The 18,912-nt window shown below is 44.8% G+C and overlaps 2 protein-coding genes across 14 annotated transcripts in view; one reads left to right on the top strand and one right to left on the bottom strand.

Annotated features, from left to right (window-relative positions):
* The window catches only part of BRD2 (bromodomain containing 2), a 12,235-nt gene extending 10,108 nt beyond the window's left edge, over positions 1-2,127 (bottom strand). For 3 of the 5 annotated variants that reach the window (XM_039856225.1, XM_039856226.1, XM_039856227.1), the window contains exons 1-2: positions 1,986-2,127; positions 1,287-1,530 (exon numbers count right to left, since the gene is read on the bottom strand). The gene's annotated coding sequence lies outside the window, so the exon portion shown is untranslated. Of the gene's footprint in view, positions 1-68; positions 193-1,286; positions 1,531-1,985 lie in introns of those variants that run through there. The other 2 variants (XM_039856223.1, XM_039856224.1) reach the window with 2 other exon arrangements.
* On the top strand, positions 1,707-17,736 carry LOC120597657 (HLA class II histocompatibility antigen, DM alpha chain). Of its 9 annotated transcripts, XM_039856288.1 has the most exons (7): positions 2,604-2,767; positions 3,259-3,384; positions 4,906-5,018; positions 15,486-15,770; positions 16,401-16,679; positions 16,917-17,045; positions 17,414-17,736. In XM_039856288.1, the coding sequence occupies exons 3-7, from the start codon at positions 4,994-4,996 to the stop codon at positions 17,416-17,418; spliced, it is 723 nt and encodes a 240-aa protein (XP_039712222.1). In that variant the 5' UTR covers positions 2,604-2,767; positions 3,259-3,384; positions 4,906-4,993; the 3' UTR covers positions 17,419-17,736. The 9 variants fall into 9 exon arrangements, with proteins under 9 accessions (XP_039712216.1, XP_039712217.1, XP_039712224.1 ...); XM_039856282.1 differs by lacking the exons at positions 3,259-3,384; positions 4,906-5,018 and adding an exon at positions 1,707-1,770 and having other exon boundaries at positions 2,705-2,767; XM_039856283.1 differs by lacking the exons at positions 3,259-3,384; positions 4,906-5,018 and adding an exon at positions 1,707-1,770 and having other exon boundaries at positions 2,705-2,767; positions 16,917-17,042.
* Positions 17,737-18,912: the final 1,176 nt, after the last annotated feature.

Raw genomic sequence — 18,912 nt, forward strand, 5'->3', positions numbered from 1 at the left:
GAGGGCATGCCCGTAACCCCCTTAAGGTCCCTCCGCCGTGGGGGCGAAAGGGCCCCCCATCCCCCCACCGGGGTCCGGAGTCCTCCCCACGGTGCGGCTGGTCCATCGGTCAGCGCCAGGGAGGAGGGCAAGCGGAGGAGGCGGCCGCTGCAGCTCACTAGCCCTCCCCCTCCTCCTCTCCCTTTCTCCCCTCCCCCCGGGCCGTCCGCCTCCGAGGAGGAGCAGGAGCCATTTTAGGAGCTCAATTTCACCCCCCCAAACTCACTAATCTGAGTCTTTCCCACAATCTGGTTATCTGAATAGGATTAAACTATAAATGAAAAAAGAACCAGAGCACAACTAGGTCAGGATCTCTAAAGCCATCTCTGGGGCTCCCCGTCCCCATATACGAGAGTGAAAGAATTTCCCCCAGTTGGGTTTCATCGTAAGGTTCCTCCCTCCATTTCCCTTTTTCTAGACACCAAGGAAGAAAACACTGTATACATCAGAAAAGAAATTAATTTTGTAAACGAGTATAAGAACCCCCTCCCCCTGGAAGGGCTCGTGAGGATCTAGATCCTTAAGGTCCTACCGTCACCCTCCCTCACTCCGCAGTAGCTCAAGTCCCTAGCCTCGGTTACTGCGTCTAAAATGGACGTCAATTGCCCGTCTCCAGGACCTCTGGGTCGGGCAAACCCTGCGGGGGGAAGTGCGCACCGGGAAAGCAGGTTCGCCCTCCCAAATATCCACCCTCCCCCCGCCCCGGCATCAGGCCTCTGCCCCCAAAGTACATGTGGGCCCGCGCGTAGCTACAGCAGGAAGGACAATGACACAGCAACTTCGCAGAGACCTCCCCTCCCCCCAGTTGCCCAGCCTCCCAAATCTGCTCTTCTCTATCCGGGGCCTCGCAAGCCTGCACATAGGCCGGCCAAGAAAGAAAAATTTAGGAGTGCGAGAAAATACTGGGCCTTAGAAAGCGAAAGGGTAGCCAGCCAGACATTACTCTGGCTTATTTCCCGACATTCCGGAAAATCACTGTTCTACGCTCTCTCCCAACCCTCCCTTCCCACCATGAGTCAGAAGCTACAGCTACTCAGTAATTTGGAAAAATAACTCTCCCCTCCTTTCCGTTCCCTCCCCGGCAGTGCACAAGGAAAGAGCTGTTCAGGAATGGGGGAGGGGATAAAGAAGCAAAAAACGCCACCCTGGAGAAACCCGAAACCTTGTGAACTGTGAGATCATTCCAGGTACTAAACCTCATTCCCCTCGTCTCAGATTACGCTTTCTACCACCCTCCCAGCACCCACCTTGGGCCTGGTTTCTGCTCCCAAGCGGACCCTGAGCTTTCATCCTGTAAGCACTCCCCAGCCTGGGGTAGATGTGTGCTTAGCTAAGACCCCAACAGGGCAACGAAGTTTTGTGAGGAAGGCTTCATAGGCCGTGTCCACGTGAATGCACACAAATTCGAAAAGCGACTCCAAGCGTAAACCTCCAGCATGCCATGTGATGACCGCTTACACAAAGGAAGTACAGAAATGCTTCTTCCAGGGTCTGGGGAGAAAGGGAGTGGGCGCCTGAGAATAACCCCAGTTCACACCCCGAGTTGCCAGCTCTAAACCTTCACATCCACAAGTAGAAACTAGTCACCACTGCTACTCCCCAACCCACAAGGTCAGCCTTTCCTCCGGCCTTCCGAAGGAAACCTCACCTCTCTCCGGGATCTTGTACCCCCTAGGGGACGAATGGAATGGGGGGGACATACTGCCCCCACGCCCCTTTGCCCTCCAATAGGTAAAGAGGCATGAGATTGGCCATTCCCCTCCCCCATCAGAGGTGCCCTCTCCCGCTCGCTCCCCTTCACGCTCCCATTGGCTATTAACTATTTGAAGGACAAACCCTCCCACCCTCAGGATTCTACTCTGAACCCCAAGAACGTCCCTCTCGGAGTCCCCACCATTGGTTAAGCACGTAAATGACAACATCCCCATCCAAGGGCCCCTTCTTACCTGGATCTTGGAACCTTCCGGGGGGATCCAATGTTCCCCTCGGCTTGGTGCGGGGGGAGAATGTAATCCGGGGTGTCACCCCCCCCCCAGGAAACTGAACCTGCGTTGGGGGAGGGGGCTTAGCCCCCAGCCCCTCCCTTCCCGATGGAACGGGGGGGAGGTGGGGAATCACCAGGGCCTAGCGGCCACGTCAGCAACATCCAGATTGGCTAACCCGGGTCACGTGGCAGCCGCCCCTCTTCCCCCACCTCCATGGGTGCCAGTTTTTCGAAGGTTCCTGGGGGTCGCGCAAGGGGCCAAGGGAACTGCATGACCTAGGCCTATTTCCGGAGACCCAGAGCGCTCTAATTACTGCTGCTTTTCCTTATCCCCGGCTTCCTATCCCGCTGTCAACGACCCTGTCCCCCCCACTCGCCTCTCCGTACGGGTTCAGCATGGCTACCGCAGCCCAGGAACCTGCACTGCGCAGGCGCAAGGGTGCGACCGATTGGGGGAGGAGAAGGAGAGCGGGAGGCCGCGGAGAGAGCGGTAGTGCGCAGGCGTGCAGGCAGGCACCGCAGCTCTCGCGGCGGCTCTGGGAGCGCGCGCGGTGGGTGGGGCGGAAATGGGGGCGAAAATGGTAGCGGAGCGCGGACGTCCTGCCTCCACTGCACTTTCCTTAACTGCCCGCGTCCGCCCGGGGCGGCCCGGGGCGGCCTGACTCGGTTCCTTTTCCGTAGATGTAGGTGCAGCTTGGCGCGTCTTGGCCGGAGTCCAGCGGAAATGGGTGCCACCGAGCTGTTGTCAGTGAAGTAGAAGGGGTCCTGGACCTGGAGATGTGGTGGGCGGGGGGTGGTGGTTGCAGGGTGGGAACCCTTCCCAGTGTAGTGTAGGTTCGACCACGGGAGAGGTAGTTTGTCACCCCCGTGGTTCTTGCCTCGGGGAGATGTGCGGACGCTAGAAGTGGGCGTTTTGTTTTTCATCTTTGTCTTAGACAGTTTTAAAACCTCATTTCCCCTGAACCTACCCAAGCTTCGTTTCTTCAGTGAGACCTGCTAGTCTCTGGACTTCTCTGTCTTCTACAAAACTTACCAGCCTTCTGATCACTTTTACTTCTTTACTCATCTCATGCTCGACCATGTAAATTAAAACATAGTTTTTCCTAAGGTTTTGCCCTCTCAATCTTGAATCAAATCCATAAAGAGCTAAACTAGGGAGGTTACAGTGATTGAGTTGCCACCTAAAGCAGTCATTTTACTTGTTCATAGCCAATCATCTCTCCCTTGACCTTCAGAGTGCAGTTCAAATTTACATTCTGTAGTCCGTTACCCCTCCCGTCCCTTCTCCATCACCACCAACAACAGAACAGAAAGGCCAGCTTCCAGGAGAACTCGGCTTTTCCCCTCATAAACTGGATCATGTATGTATCCCTTTACCATTGTACTGGAAGTCTTCTCTTCTGTTTAAGGAAATTCCTTTTGACCTGGTCACCCTTATATATTGCTCTTTAGCTGCCCTCCATTTTATGCTAGTTGGCATTTTGAACTCCATGCTACGAGTTTCCCAGTCAAAAAAAAAGGAAAGAAAATAACCTTATCAAAATTGGCATGCTTATTTACCTCTCAGCTCCTTTGCACAGGCAAGACCTGAAATTATCTAAATTCTTCTCTCTGCCCCATCCCCATTCCTTAGCCCATTTCTGCTACTGAAACTGTTTTAGCAAATGTCACCAAGGACCTCCTAATTGGCAAAAGCAGGAAGCACTTTTCATTTCTCACCTTATTTGACACTTGGTCATGCTTTCTTCCCGAAATTCTCTACACCCTTGATTTCTGTGACTAGTGTCACTTGTTTCATTCTCTACTTGTCCAGCTGTTCCTCTCCAGTCCCCTTCATGGACTCTCCTTTAGTTCTTTCCTAATGTTGATGTTTGCCAGGATTTTGCCTTGGTTTGCTTCTAGTTCTGTTCATCTTTTCTAAATAATCTCACTCAATGACTCAAAGCCCTAAATCTGTATCTTTAATTCAGAAACTCTACTGAGTTAAACTTGCTACTAAATGTTACTACTTGGGTAACCCTCAGACTTTTGAACCTGTTCAAAATGATGCAATCTATGCATATCAGACTTGCTCCTGTATTATCCTGGCTAATGGCAGCTATTCAATCACAAAGCCTGGAATCTGAGAGCCCATTCTTGATTGCTGTTTCTCAAAACTTTATGTTCACTAGACTTATTTTGCCTCTAAAATGTCCGTTGAATTACACTTTGTCCGTGTTCTGTCACCTGAGCTACATCAACAGCTTCCTAACTGATTTTCCCTATCACTAAAGCTGCACTGTTTAATACAGTAGCCACTAGCTACATGTGGCTATTCAAATTAATATTAAATACAATTTTAAATTGTATTTAAATTGTTCCTCAGTTGCACTAGCCACATTTGAAGTTTTCAGCCACGTGTGGCTAATGGCCATCATATTAGCACAAATTAAAACATTTCCATCACTGCAAAAAGTTCTGTTGAGTAGTGCTGCTCTGGATTTTCCTCTTTGCCTCTGCTACAATATTCCCAGGAGTGAGCTTTCCAAAATACAATTCTAGCCATGTGCTACTATTTAATTCCTCCTTCCCTATGTCCAAATTCTTGTGCTTGACAGAAAGGTCTGCCTACCTCTCCTAGACACTTTTTGTGCCCTATACTCCAGCCATAATGATCTGTTCCCTAGACACACCATTGTTTTATGCCTCTGTATTTTATACATACAGCAGTCTAACATGGAATAGGCTTTTCCCCAATCCATTTAAACCCCCAAAACATCATCTGAAAAGCCTACTCTTCCTCCCAAATTGAGCTGACTGCTCACTCCTTGGTGTTCCTCTTATAATTGCAGCTTTCACAGCGAATGGCATTTATGTGATAACATGTTTCTTTCCCTTATTAGACTTTGATCTTGAGAATAGGGCCATGTTATATACAACACCTGGCCAATGTGAAGTATTCACAAAGTGAGTGAATGTTGAAGGAAATTGATGCTTGAGAAAATATGTGACTTAGGTAAGATGGTAATGTATATGTTTACAGGGCACCATTCATAGTATTGGGGAAATAGTCATAGTAAGACATAATTGCTGTCACGTATGTATTTGAGACATTGGAATAATGTGAGGAAAGAAGCAGAACAACAGGTTATTTTTACAGAGAGCAGAACAGTCCAATCTGGCCATAATAGAATATAAGCTACAAGAAGTAGAGCAGGAGGAAAGAAGACTGGAAAATAAAGTTGTTTGAGGCAATATTGTGAAAAATTTCTAGTGCTGTTAAGTTTGGACTCAGTGGGGAGCCACTGAAAGTTTTTGAGCAATGACTTGATTGAGATTATGTCATCAGATAGGAACTCTTATCTTCATATCCCTAGTGGTTAGCACTATACCTGTTAATAAACACCAAGTAAAAATGTCAGGGGTTGAAAGGAGATGAGACTGGTGATAGCTAACATTTATTGAGTACTTGAAATGTGCCAGGCCCCGTTTTAAGTGCTTAAAGTAGATACTGTTGTTATCACCCCCATTTTTCAAATGAAGCGACTGAAGCAAGAAGTTAAATAATTTACCCATGGTCACACTTTTAGTTAAGTGACCAAGCTGGAATTTGAACCCAGGTGGTCTGCTCTGGATGGTATGTTATTCTGGTTGCTAAGAACAGCAGGTAATTTAAGATCTAGGATTGAAATTTGAGAAAGATTAGGAGAGAGAGATTTGGGAGTCTTTGAGGCAGTATTTGAATCAGTCATACAAGTAGCTGAGATTTATAAAGGAGGAAGTATAAAACAATTTAATTGTGGGTCATGGATTGAGCTTTGGGTTAGATCCCCATACAGGGGGCAAGAATAGGAGTGGAACCAATGGAAGAGCATCAAACAAGAAGGAAAAGCAGAACAATATAATGCGAGTAAGCCAGAACAAGAGAGGGCTCCGGTGAAGATTTCACGTTTGTTGAATAAATGACTAATCAGGAGTTTTTAAGTTTGTGTCGTGGACATCTTTAGCAGTTTGGTGGCGCCTTTGGACTTTGTCCAACAACGATATTTGTAAATGCATAAATAAAACATACAATTATCAAAATATTTAAAGAAATGTGTCATGGTCTAGTACTATGTGTTTCCTTATAAACACTGTTTCTTAACTAATACATTAAAATGATTTATTGGCAGGTCTAACAACTCCCATAATTGTAAAGTAGAGATATTATGAGATGTCTATATATGCAACATGGAAATATTAATTGATGATTTCTATTGATAACATTAAGGTACTGCTAGTACTACAAAGATTTGTTTTCTACATCCATAAAACAATTTCAGTTATTAGATGTTATTGAAAATTAAGGTAGCTTTTTTTTATTCCGTTTAAGTTCATGGACCCCTGAGTTTTATGGCATGTGGACTACAGATTAAGAACTGCTGTTCTGATTGATGAGGAAGTGAGATCCCACAGATAGGTATAAGAGAATGAAGAAAGGAGAAACACTCAGTAGTTGGTATGGGGATCACTATTGATAGTTGGAGGTCAGTTTGTCATCTGGGGATACAAATCAAGCGTATGAGGGACCCAGACTAAGTAATTCAGACAATATAGTAGAAAGGAGGGGACTACTTAAGTTTCGTGTTTGAGAAAGTGAGAGCTGCCTTTGTAGGAAGATTTACTTGGCAACAGAGTGTGCCATGGATTGGCTTTGGAGAGACTGGAGGTTGGTCAGCTAGCAATCTTAGCACACATTCACCCATGAGATGAGAATGAATAAAATATTTGCAGCAGCAGAACTAATTGCACTTAGAAGAGAACTCAAAACTCCCTGTGGTCCACAAGGTCCCACATGGTTTTGCTTCTTCCTGTCTCTGGCCTCATCTGCTGTCCTCTCCTACTCACTAACGTTGCTCCAGCCACACTGGTCAGCCAGCCCGTTTCTTGCTTCAGGGTCTTACACATGCTGTTCTCTCTGTTGGTACCCTCTTCCCACTCTGCCTGGCTAACATCTACTCATCCTTCAGATCCCATCCCCCAAACTGGAGACCAACTCCAGTTAGTCTCACATAGGGAATCTTAGTTCTTTTCCTTCATAGTACCTTTTATACTGCTTATGTAGATTTGTATGTTTACTTATTTAATGTCACCTTATTTTCATTAGATTATAAGTTTGATGATGTTAGGTGTCCGGTACCCAGCATACTGCCAGGTACATAGAAGATGGTCAATAAATGTTTGCTAAATAAATGAATGAACCTCTTTGAGTCACAGTTTTTTTGTTTATATATTGGGGATGATAAACTCCAACCTCGTAGAGCAGTTGAGAGGATTGCTACATCCTAGTAATGTAGCTAACGGAAGAATGAATATGGATATGAAGAGATACTGAGCTGGGAATGAAGGTAAATGTGGGAGCTGGTTAGGGCTAGGTTTGCTCTCTGAAGTAGGAGGTCGAAGCAGGTAGGAAGAAAGTGGCAATTGGGAAGCATGGTGGGGTGCACAGTACAGGCAGTAGGGGTGAAGCTGTTTGTAGAGTAGCCCAGAGACATGCTTGTTAAGATTTACTGTTGAACTCTTTTAGAAAGGATAATCTATCATTCATTTATCTAAAGCTTGAAGGCTTTCAGGCTCAGCTTCAACATCTTCAGGAATTAGCAGCCCATTTATTCGTCCAATGAATAGTCACTTGCTGGTGGGCCTTCTTGGTGGATGCTGAGAATGTAAAAAGAATAGGACATGATCTCTTAAAGATCTTGCAGTGGGGGTAAAGTAACTGTGAAGCAGACATATAAATAGAAAAGAATAATAAAAATGATGGTAATGGCAAGCACAGGGTACTGTGGAAGTATACTTAAGATGCTAATCTCTGCTCAGTTCCAAGAGGGCTTCATGAGGAAGGTGAGATTTCATCTCAAAGCAATATGTAAGTAGGGTCCAGATCACAGAAAACCAATGAAGGTTTTCATACAAAAGTATGATGTGACCAAATATGCATAATAGAAATATCTCTTTAGTAGCACTGGAAAATAAATAAGATTGGAGACAGATCAATTATAAGAAAGTTTCAGTAATCCAGGAAACAAATGAAGGCCTGAACCAGTGGGAATGGAAAGAAAAGGGAGGACAGATTCAAAAGATAGTAAAGAGGTAGAATTGATAGGACTTGGTAAACAATTGGATGAGAAAGTTTGAAGAAGATGAAGTTGTCAAGGTTGACTCATATTTGTAGCTCAGATAATTGGCTGGACAGTTCAGTTATTGAGATCTTTGAATACAAGAGGTGAAACATGTTGGTAAAGGTAGGTGATGAGTTTAGTTTTGAAATGGAGATGCATTCAAGATAGTAATTTCTCAACTTAATTGCCTACTAGAATACATTATTGAACCATTTTATAGTTTGAGACAAAATATAAAACAAAATTTTTTTTCAGAAAATTTTTTAAAAACGAAAGCACAGTTTGAAAACCACAAGACATTGCTTTCCATTTAAAACATCTTTTAGATATTTTTGAGATAGCTGAGAGAAATGAACACAGATTGGGTTACGTGAAGTTAAGTGATTGTTTTTAATTTAATTGTGATAGTATTGTAGTTATCTTAAAAGTTAATCATCTACCATTTTAGAATGTTGAAAATTGTTGAAACTTATGAGTACGTGGGGGTTTATTAGATTCTTTTGTGTATATTTGAAATTTTTCGTAGTAAATTTTTAAAAAAATTCTTTTAGTCATAAATGCAAAGTTAGTTAGTGGAATAAATATTTTAATTAATAACTGAATCATATAGATTATATTTTGAATTTATGGTAAAACTTGTGAAAGACCAAGATTATCAAGTAAATGACATATATTACCCAGGTAGTTAATTGGGAAATGCTATCTGAGCATTAATGCACATTTAATCCCGTTTTTTTCCTTAGATGATCTCATGTAATTAATTGTCTGGGATGCCATAAGTTGAAGAAAGCTGTATTGAGGTGGTTGTTTGGTTCATGATGATTCTTCCTTCTTTGGAAATAACTCTAATGCATAGAAGTGATATTGTGCCTGGCCATAGCTAATTGATTTGGAGGTACACACCTAATACAAACAGCCAGTCAGATTGTCTTTCCCAGTAGTATGAAACTTGAAAGATAGATGCTGGAGGCCTTTGAACGAGGCATTTTAATGGCAACTCAACCCCTGCTTCAGAGCCCCTGTGGATCCCCTTCCTGAGGCTTGCTTATTCCACTCTTCTGGTTTTATGAGCTAGCTCAGTATCCTTCTAATAAATTGCCATTTTAAAAGTTAAGTTAGCCAGAATTGGTTTCTATTGCTTACAAGCAAAATAACCTTATTAAATATAATAAATATAATAAAGTGTTGCATAATAATTATCATGTAAATATGTTTGCTGCATATTTCTCATGTTGAAATAAATTTTAAAATAAATACATTAAAAAAATGTCTTGAGGGAGACTTTTGGAGAATACAAAAGAGACTTTTGTGAGAACTGCTGTTGCGTAACATCCAAGTAGAGCTGCCCAAAGGAAGTTGGGTATAAGGATGGTGTGGAACTCAAACCAAGAGCTGAGCTGAAGGGGTAAATTTGGGTGATGTCAGCAGATTGGTGGTAACTGAAGGCATGCAGGAGTAAATGCTGTCCAGGACATGTATAGTGTAAGGAGAGAAAGGTTGAGGACAAAACTCTAGGGAGCACCAACACTTAAAGGGTAGTTATTGGAAAGGAAGGAGTCCACAAAGGAGACTAAGAAGAGGAGCCAGAGAAATGGGAGGAGTGACTAGGAGAGAGTGCCATCGGGGATGCCAAATAGGCTGTTTAGGAAGTGTCAAATATTGCAGAGACTGCAAAGAGTCCATTTAGTGACACAGAAAAACTAGTGATAATTTCATTGTTGAGGGTTAGGGATTAAATGGCAAGTATGAAAGTGGAGAGACGTTTGTCACGCCTTTTTCAGAAAATTTGGCTCTGCCAGGGAGAAAGAATGGAGGCAGTACTAGAGATGAGTGTTAGAATGCCATGGCCTACTGGGTTTATGGTGGTGTGCCATTATTTTCAGAGGTATACATATCTAAAGAACAAAGTAGACAGTTACTGGGATCATCACTTCCCCAAACTGATTAGAGAATATTTTGAGATAATCTATGATGGAGGTTGTTGGAAGGTGCTGACAGAAAGGATTACATAAGGAAGGCTAGTTGTAAGTGTTTGAACTTGTTACCATTTACACCAAGAGAGAAAGGAGTTAATCACACCTCACTCTTGTCCTGATGATGGTGGTTATATTTCTCCTCATGCTGGTCTTGTCCACCCTCTACTCTCTGTGGAGAACTCGACCCCCTTTGCCTCATTCCTTCCACCTGGAGTAATTGCAGCATCTGCTATTCCCATTCCTAGCCCGCCCACCTAGTCCTCTTCCTCCTCCTATTTCCCGCCCAGACCTCCTTCCAAACAATCTGTTGTATCTGAGGCACAATGTATTCATTAATCAATAGTCATCCCCAAGGATGAACAAGGCCCTTTGGAGGGTGGGTTTACTTGGGGTCCCCCATCCTAATTCTGACCACATGCATAGAACAGTGTTCAGCAAACTATGATCTGTGAGCAAAATCCAGCCCATTGTTTTTTATATGGCTGGAGAACTAAGAAAGGTTTTTATGTTTTTAAATGGTTAAAAAGGCAAAAGAATGATATTTTGCGACCCACAAAAATTGTATGAGATTTAAATTTCAGTGTCCTTAAATAAAAATAAGGTTAAGAACAAAACTCCAAGGAGCACCAATATTTAAAAAGTAGCTGAAAGAAGGTAGTACAGGAATGAGATTGAGAAGGAGATGCCCAAGAAGGGAGAAGGAAAGCTAGGAAGAAACTGGGAGCACACTCATGCTCTTTCATTTACGTGTTGCCCGTGGCTGTTTTTGAGCCAGGCTGAGTACTGAGTGGTCAACAAAGCCTAAAATATATACTATCTGGTCCTTAATGGCAAAAGTTTGGTGCCACCCTGCGCGGCTGTGTGCCATATAACAGGGGTCTCCAACCTCGGGCCGTGGACCGTGGCCTGTTAGGAACTGGACCACAAGCAGGAGGTGAGTGGTGGATGAGCTGGCAGTGAAGCTTCATCTGCATTTTCATCAGCTCCCCAGTGCTAGCATCACCGCCTCAGCTCCACCTCAGATCATCAGGCATTAGATTCTCATAGGAGCACCGGTCCCTGGTGCCAAAAATATTGGGGACTGCTGCCATATATTACCTCCTTCAGTCCTGGTAATGTCACAGCCTTCCTTTCTACTTTCCTAGAGGCCTGAATCTTCCCACTGCAGGAACAACTGATGGGTTAGTCCACAAAGGGAGGGACATTAGGAAAACGTTCCTCTGGTTTTTAGAGGGTAACACAATGATTTCCAACTCTGCTTCTACCCTGACACTCTGCTCACCCCTCCTTCCCCTACACTAGTGTTTCAGAGTTCATGGGGTTTTTGTTTTGTGCTGTTACTGCTATTATTTGTTTTTCGAAAAGGAATATGGCTTTTGAAAGTCTCAAATATGAATTATATTCACAAAGATTAATTTCTAAGATTACTTAATTGCCACATTCGTTCTTTCTCACTGCATCTTCCCCCACCCCTTATGTCTTTCTCTTCTACTCTATCAAACTTGCAGCATATACGCTGACAGTTTCTTCCTCACTTCCCACTTGCTCCTCAGCCCACCACAATCTGGAGTCGACTCCCACTACAACACTGAAACTGCTCTCAATAAATTTGTCAACCAGCTCATAATTACTAAATCTAAGGACACTCTCCAGTCCTTCCTTGATTTCTAAGTAGCACTTGGTAAGGCTGACTTTGCCCTTCTTCATGGAACACCTCTGTTTCTCTGAATCTGCTTCTGCCTTGTTATTCTAGCTGGTTGCTGCTGGTGCCACCAGATTCTTACAAATTAGTACATTTCAGTGTCAGTACCTGGCTCATCTTCCTCTACTGTGTTCTGGACTACTCAGCCTAGGAGTCTGCAAGGTCTGTACTTACCAGCCTTCCTGGCCAGTTATTTGGCTTCTTGTTTGATTCTCTCAATAGGAAGCAGGAGGTCAGAAGGCAGGAGAAACCAAGAAGCTTCCTGCTTTAGTTTCTAGCAGTGGCAATTGCTGGTTGCTATAGCAGCAGTGAGAACCAGGTGATTCTGGACTCTAGCCTCCTGGTCAGATGAAGCACCTTCTAAATGACCCAGCCTTTTTAGAGGGGGTGCCTTTTCAGTAGATTGAGAACTAACTATAACAGCGTCTCTCTCAGGGTAACAGCAGGTATGGACATGGATTCCAGCTCAGGGGCAATAGCAGCTTCTGATTTCCAGGTATTCCTCTTTTCTATTTGCACCTGTAGCCACTCTCCTTTTCACTTTTACACTCATGCCTTTTTAACACTTTTGTCACGAGTTCTCTCAGACTGAAATATCTCCAGTGGTTATAAATTCCTGATTGGATCCTGGATCCTGACTGGTATGAGATTTGGGGTTTGAACTCACTTAGATTTATGTCCTTGTGTCACTTCTCGCTTATCTGCACAGTTCACTTGGGTGATCTTATCTGCCACCTATGCCTCAACATTTGTGCTGATGACTCTTAAGTAAAGGTTCTTCAGCCCACAGCTGAAATCCATGCCTATATACATCACACCTCCTGCTTGGCTGTTCCATGGGCATCAGAAAGTCAACATGTACAAAACTGAATGAATGAATTCTCTTCTTCATCAAACCTGTTTCTGTGGCATTCTTTTGTATTTCAGTTCAGTCCATCACTGACCACCCATCCAGCTGCCCAATCTAGAATCCTGAATGTTATCCTGGCCCCTCCATCTCACCTTCCCACATCTAATCAGTAGCCAAGCCCTGTAGACTCTACATCTCAATTACCTCAATTTTCAATTCCCCCATCTCCTCTGCTCATGACTTAATTCGGGATCTTATCATTTCTCACCTAAATTTTTGCTGTATTACAACAAGAGGGAAGTGTGTGTGTGTGTGTGTGTGTGTGTGTGTGTGTGCACGCGCACGCGCGCGTGGATGCGTGTGTGCACAACTTTTTTTGATACATACCACAGACTGTTGACCAGCAATTTTGCCTCAATTCTTTCTAAGCTCCAGTCTACTCTTCAAAATATCGGAACAGTTCTTTTAAGAAGTATTGAAATGGTTGTGTGGTCCTTGGTTTTAATATCTTCATCATCTGCTAAGTAAAAGCCATACCCTCCTTATAGCATAACAGGACTTATGTGATCTGGTTCTTGCCTAAATTTCTAGCTCATCTTGACACTCCCTCCCTGCTCCCATTACAAAACAGGAAAACATGAGCCGTCTCCACAACATTCATATCCAACTTCACAGAGGTCTCCAAAGGAAGGAGCTCTGAATGGCTTTGAGTTTTACACATTTGCCTGTCCTTTGACCTGGAATGCCTTTCTCTTCTCCCATGTTCTGCTGGTCAAATTGTTTTTCCTTCAAGACTATTGGAAGCCTTCCTGATAATGTCTTACCTCTTCCTTCACCTTCATGAAATTACTACTTCCGAAAACACTTGGCACATTCTTATTTGAATACATTACGTTGCTGTGTATTTATTCTTTGACTCCCCCTGCCACCACCACCACTTGACTTTAAGCTCTTTGAAGGTAGGAATATTTAGCACTTATTACATTTTCACTATAGTTATGCAGAACAAATTAGAGCTAATGCCTGAAGCAGAATAGCTCTCTGAGAAAGAGGAAGGGGCCAGGAGGGAGGAAATCCCTGGGGCTTGCTGTAAGAAGAGGTGCTTCCCCACTGCAGCATTCTGGCACAGGGTGGCGCTGCTCTGAAGAGTCTGTGGGTTGGATTACAGGCTGAAGCTGACTTCAGGGATCCCCGCCAGGAGGCAGATATTCCTCTACACTTAACCCATCCCAGTTACACACCCCACTCTGGCCTGGTGAAAGAGCCGTCTTCAGGAGGTTGCTTGCCCCAGGCTTTTCTCCCCAGTGACTGATGATGTTAAACCTTTCATTTTTGTGATTGGTTGAGCCAAAATGGCAAGGACACTATTGGAAGCGATCCGGCAGAACAGTGCTCTGGGGAGGGAGTTTAGGGACCTGGGTAAGCTGGTTGGTAGCTCCTAGACCACTGTGTGGATAAAGCTATGGATTATGAACTGAGCCAGGGAGCTGCGCTGCTATGGCTGCTACCCCTTCTGTGGCTGCTGCCTCACTCCTGGACCGCCCCCCAAGGTATGACAGTGCCTCCCCTTTACTTCAATTCTAATGAGGCTAGAGCCTAAGGAGCCAACCCAGAGCGTTTGAAGAAGAGCTCTCTGTGTTGTGGCGGGAAATACTGTGGGATAGTGGAAACTAGCAGAATTGGGGAAAGGAGCTACTATGAATGGACAGCCAACAATGTCAGGGTGCTTTATATATTTAAGAATCTCTCTAAGAGATTACATCAGTTTTACAGATGAAGAAGATGAAACTCAGAGTTTAAGTAACTTGTGCAAGTTCACACAGTTGGAAAGTGGTAGAGCTGGGATTTGAGCAAAGCAAATATTATTTGTACTGTTCTACTCAAGAGTCTATTCTACACTCTGTCATCAACTCACCTTGTGATTCTTGAAAAGTCTCTTATCTTTATTGGTCCTTAATTTCCTTATCTGAAAAGGATGGGGCAGAATGGAAGAAAAATCTGGAAGATCCCTCTTACTCTATTATTCTAGGTATTGAGTATTGGGTAGAAGATTTCCTATTGGCTGGAACTTCCTGCCAGAAGTTTCAGAGAATAAGAATTATTTCTTGCAGCTATGGGGTCACTTCCCCTAGTCCTGTCATTGCAAGGGCTGGAAGGTTGAGAGAGGAGAAGATGTTTTTAGAGGGGCCTGCCTGGTGCCAGTATAGTGGCAGAAAAGAAGCCTGGAGACTGGTTTTTCAGTTTACCATGTGTGTCTGGGCATAGGAGGGGACAGTGTCATCTATAGCTTGGGGAGGCCATGACCATTCCTTTGCCCTCCCTTCTCAGACTGGAGAACCCATCCAGGCCCTTTGCAAATCAGTGTGGTGGTCTTCTGTGAATTAGACAAAGGTCTCCCCTTTGGACAGATGCAGCCCTGTGCCAGGATGCATGGCTTGGTGAGCAGAATGCAGGGTAGATTTCAGCTTCCAACTACCTCTTTGGCTGGGTGCCTTTGTGCAGTGCGCAGACACACAATACCATTATGACTCTGAATCTGTCACTTTAGAGAGTAGACCATTTCTACTTTTTACAACTTTAGACAACTGGCCTTTTTATGGGCAGAGGTAGTTTGGAGAGATACTATAATTTCTTTTTCGCTCCTTCTGGGTGGGAGAGCCTAAGTAACAGACACTAGAGGGGGTTATACTTCACCCCTACCACTCTCCTTCCAGCAGGCCTGGCTGTTTTCTAAGCTAAGGAGGAGGAAGAGGAGGCTCCTACCTGCCTGAACTCTACCCTGTCTCCTTTGCAGCTCCTACTCCAAGATGGCAGGATGATCTGCAAAACCACACATTCCTGCACACGATGTACTGTCAGAACGCGAGTCCCAGTGTGGGACTCTCTGAGAGCTACGACGAGGACCAGCTTTTCTCCTTCGACTTTTCCCAGAACATTCGAGTGCCTCGCCTGCCTGAATTTGCTGACTGGGCTCAGAAGTCTGAAGATGTTTCCACCATTTTCTTTGACAAAGGATTCTGCCAAGCCATGATCCATGAAATCGGCCCAAAACTTGAAGGGCAAATCCCAGTGTCTAGAGGTCAGGGGTTTTTTGGGGGAGTTGGGGTTGGAGCTGCATTCTTAACCTCATTAATCTGTAGACTGAATTATTCCCCTTCACATAGCTCCCTGCCTCTGGTGCCTCCTGGTCCTCCTCTAGGACCTTTAGTTTTCTACAAGCCTTGGGCTGCACTCTGTTTTTGCTGTGGGGCAGAACGCAAGTGCCTAGGATGTAGAGGCAGTCAAAACTATTCATTTAACTTGATGAATTCAGCAGGGAGCAATTGATACTGACAGAATATTAGTGTTTGTTTTACTATGCTCAGCAAGATAGAATAGAAGAATGGAAGCGTCTGATGATGTGCCTGTGTTTTAATAAGACAGCGTGTGATTAGATGCCATTGTGAGGTCTAGACAGGAAGTCCTGCAGGAAGTCAGGGTGGATGGGTCCAGAGTGGCTTGGATCTGGCCCTTCCTGTAAGTCCAGCTCTGGTTCTTGCCTGGAAGAAGACCCCTTCAGAACCCCAGCACCTCCTTCATCTCTCCCCACAAAGCCCAACCCCACTGACACTGTCTCTGCCCATCCCTCTGTATGCCATGTCCCTTCTAAACACTGGGTTACCATCAAAACTAGTCCCTTCTTTCCTTCACTTCTCAATCTCCCCACCAGGGATTCCTGTTGCTGAGGTGTTCACTCTGAAGCCACTGGAGTTTGGCAAGCCCAACACACTGGTCTGTTTTGTCAGTAATCTCTTCCCGCCCGCATTGACAGTGAACTGGCAGCATCATTCAGCCCCTGTGGAAGGAGTCGGACCCACTTATGTCTCAGCCATTAATGGACTCAGCTTTCAGGCCTTTTCTTACTTAAACTTCACACCGGCACCCTCTGACATTTTCTCCTGCATCGTGACTCATGAAATAAACAGCCACACAGCAATTGCCTATTGGGGTGAGACCCATCTCCTTGGAATCCTGGTTCATTTTGGGGATAAAAGGGGATAGACCCATGGGAGCACCTTCTTGGACCTCTACTTGGACCTTGTTTAGTCCATTCTCACTCTGAGCCAACCTCAGTCTTCTGTGCCTCGGTTTCTCCTTTGTCATCCCAGATACCCACATAACTCCCCTGAGTGGGGGGGCTCCCCTCCCCACCCCCGAAAAACAAGCTGCTCTTGTTTTTCTCCAGTGCCCCAGAACGCACTGCCCTCAGATCTTCTGGAGAATGTGCTGTGCGGCGTGGCCTTTGGCCTGGGTGTGCTGGGCATCATAGTTGGCTTGGTCCTCATTATCTACTTCCGAAAGCCTTGCTCAGGTGGTATGTTGGGGCATATGGAGGGTCTGAGTGGGCCGTGGGAGCTATACAGTGGTGCATGTGTGGGTGTGCCAGAATTATCCTGTGGCATGAGGAGAACTTATAGCGATCCTCAGGTCCTTGAGTGGGGAGTCATGTATTGGGCACTGTGGGGCATCCTTGTTGGGGTCCCAGTTACACACATACAGGTAAGGGTCACAGGAATGGCTTTGAGTGGGAGAGGAATGATATGGGGCGCTATAGGAAGAGCGCATGGAGATGATTTGGGGACAAGGAGAGATCAACTTCTGTAGTGTGTGCTGCAGGCAGGGAGGGGTCTATGGGGAGGAGTGGGATCCCCCTGATGGCTTTTCTCCATCCTTTCTCCTCAGACTGAGTCTTCCTGGCCGGAGTCTGATGCCAGCAACTTTGGCCATCCTAGCAGAGGGTGCTCAGGTTTCTCATCTCCTGCTCAAGATTGCTTCTTCTCAGAGCAGAAGGCCTTGGGACTCCGTGTGTGTGTGTGTGTGTGTGTGTGTGTGTGTGTGTGTGCGCGCGCGCACGCGCGCGCGCGCACACATGCATTTATGTGTATACGTGTTTCTCAACTGAGGCTCTGCTGTCCCATGGCTTATATCCAGGGGAACCCAGAGTGGGCTTCCTATCATGACCACATCCCTTCTCACATCAAGGTAATAAATCTCATTACTTCATATCCGTGTGGCTTCTTTTTTAACTCGTGCTATTTGTTTCTGGATATCTCAAATTGAGTGGGTTGTCATTTCAAATTCAACATACCTTAACCTGACAACAGCTTGCCCTCATTAGGGAGGGAAATGGGAAAACCCCTAACTCCTCAGTTGCCTCCCATTCCCTGGTCTCAGCACTACACAATGGCTTTTACTCCTATCAGTTTGTGCAAAATATGTGGGAAATGAAGGTAGAGCTACTTTCTGAAAATCTGCTCACAAAATGGTGAAGGGAACAGCTCGTGGGTTTTATTTATTTATTTTTGTACTTTCTTTACTGTGTGTGAAAATGTTTATGTCTAGCATAGGCTGCTTTGAGAAATGTATAACTTTCTTTAACCTTCCATATAGCTAGGGAAACAGGAGCTCAGGAGTGGGGAAAAATAAGCCTTCAGATGCTATACTAACTTAGTCATATCATGTCAGACAGTATGAGAAAACTCCTGAGGTGAAGTTTAAGCAGCCTGGAAGGGCCCAGAATTCACATGTCCTTCTAAATGATCCATTCTTTGGCCTGAGTGGATCGTCCAAGGCAAGCTGTGGGGTGGATAGTGAGGGAAGGGGTACATGAGTACCGGGGATAAATTATTTTGCATGTGCTTTGCTTCTTGCTTTCTTTAGGGTCTGGGAGTTGCTTTGGGGGAGGAGGTGGCATTAAGGTTAAGAGTGAAATTATTTTGGTATTGGTGAGGGAGTCTCTGTTCTTTGCACTGTACCAGAATCTAATCTAAGGGAAGATATTCAGTTCTTTCCAGGAGTTGGTACTTCTGTGAACCACCTCATTTCTGAGAGCAGTGTGTATACTGGTTAAGAATACGGGCTATAGCATCAGACTGCTGGGAATTCAATCGTGATTGTCAAATTTAGCTGTGTACCTTTGGGCAAGTTACTTAACCTCCCTATGTCTTATCATTTTCTGAAATAGGAAGATGATAACAATAGTGCCCACCTTAACAGAGTTGTTGTGAAACTTAATTAAGTCAATATCTATAGCATACTTAGAACAAGGATTTTCATAGGGGAACTCTGCAGCATCATTGACTTCCTTCTCTTTTCTGGAATCTACTTTGAATCTACCCTCAGTTGTATTTTCTCCCTTTGAGATGTTTTTCTTTTTCTTTTCAGTTTACCATTCTACATGT

The sequence above is a fragment of the Pteropus medius genome, unplaced genomic scaffold (genome assembly GCF_902729225.1).
Source record: "Pteropus medius unplaced genomic scaffold, Ma_sr-lr_union100, whole genome shotgun sequence".
Classification (NCBI taxonomy): Eukaryota; Metazoa; Chordata; class Mammalia; order Chiroptera; family Pteropodidae; genus Pteropus; species Pteropus medius.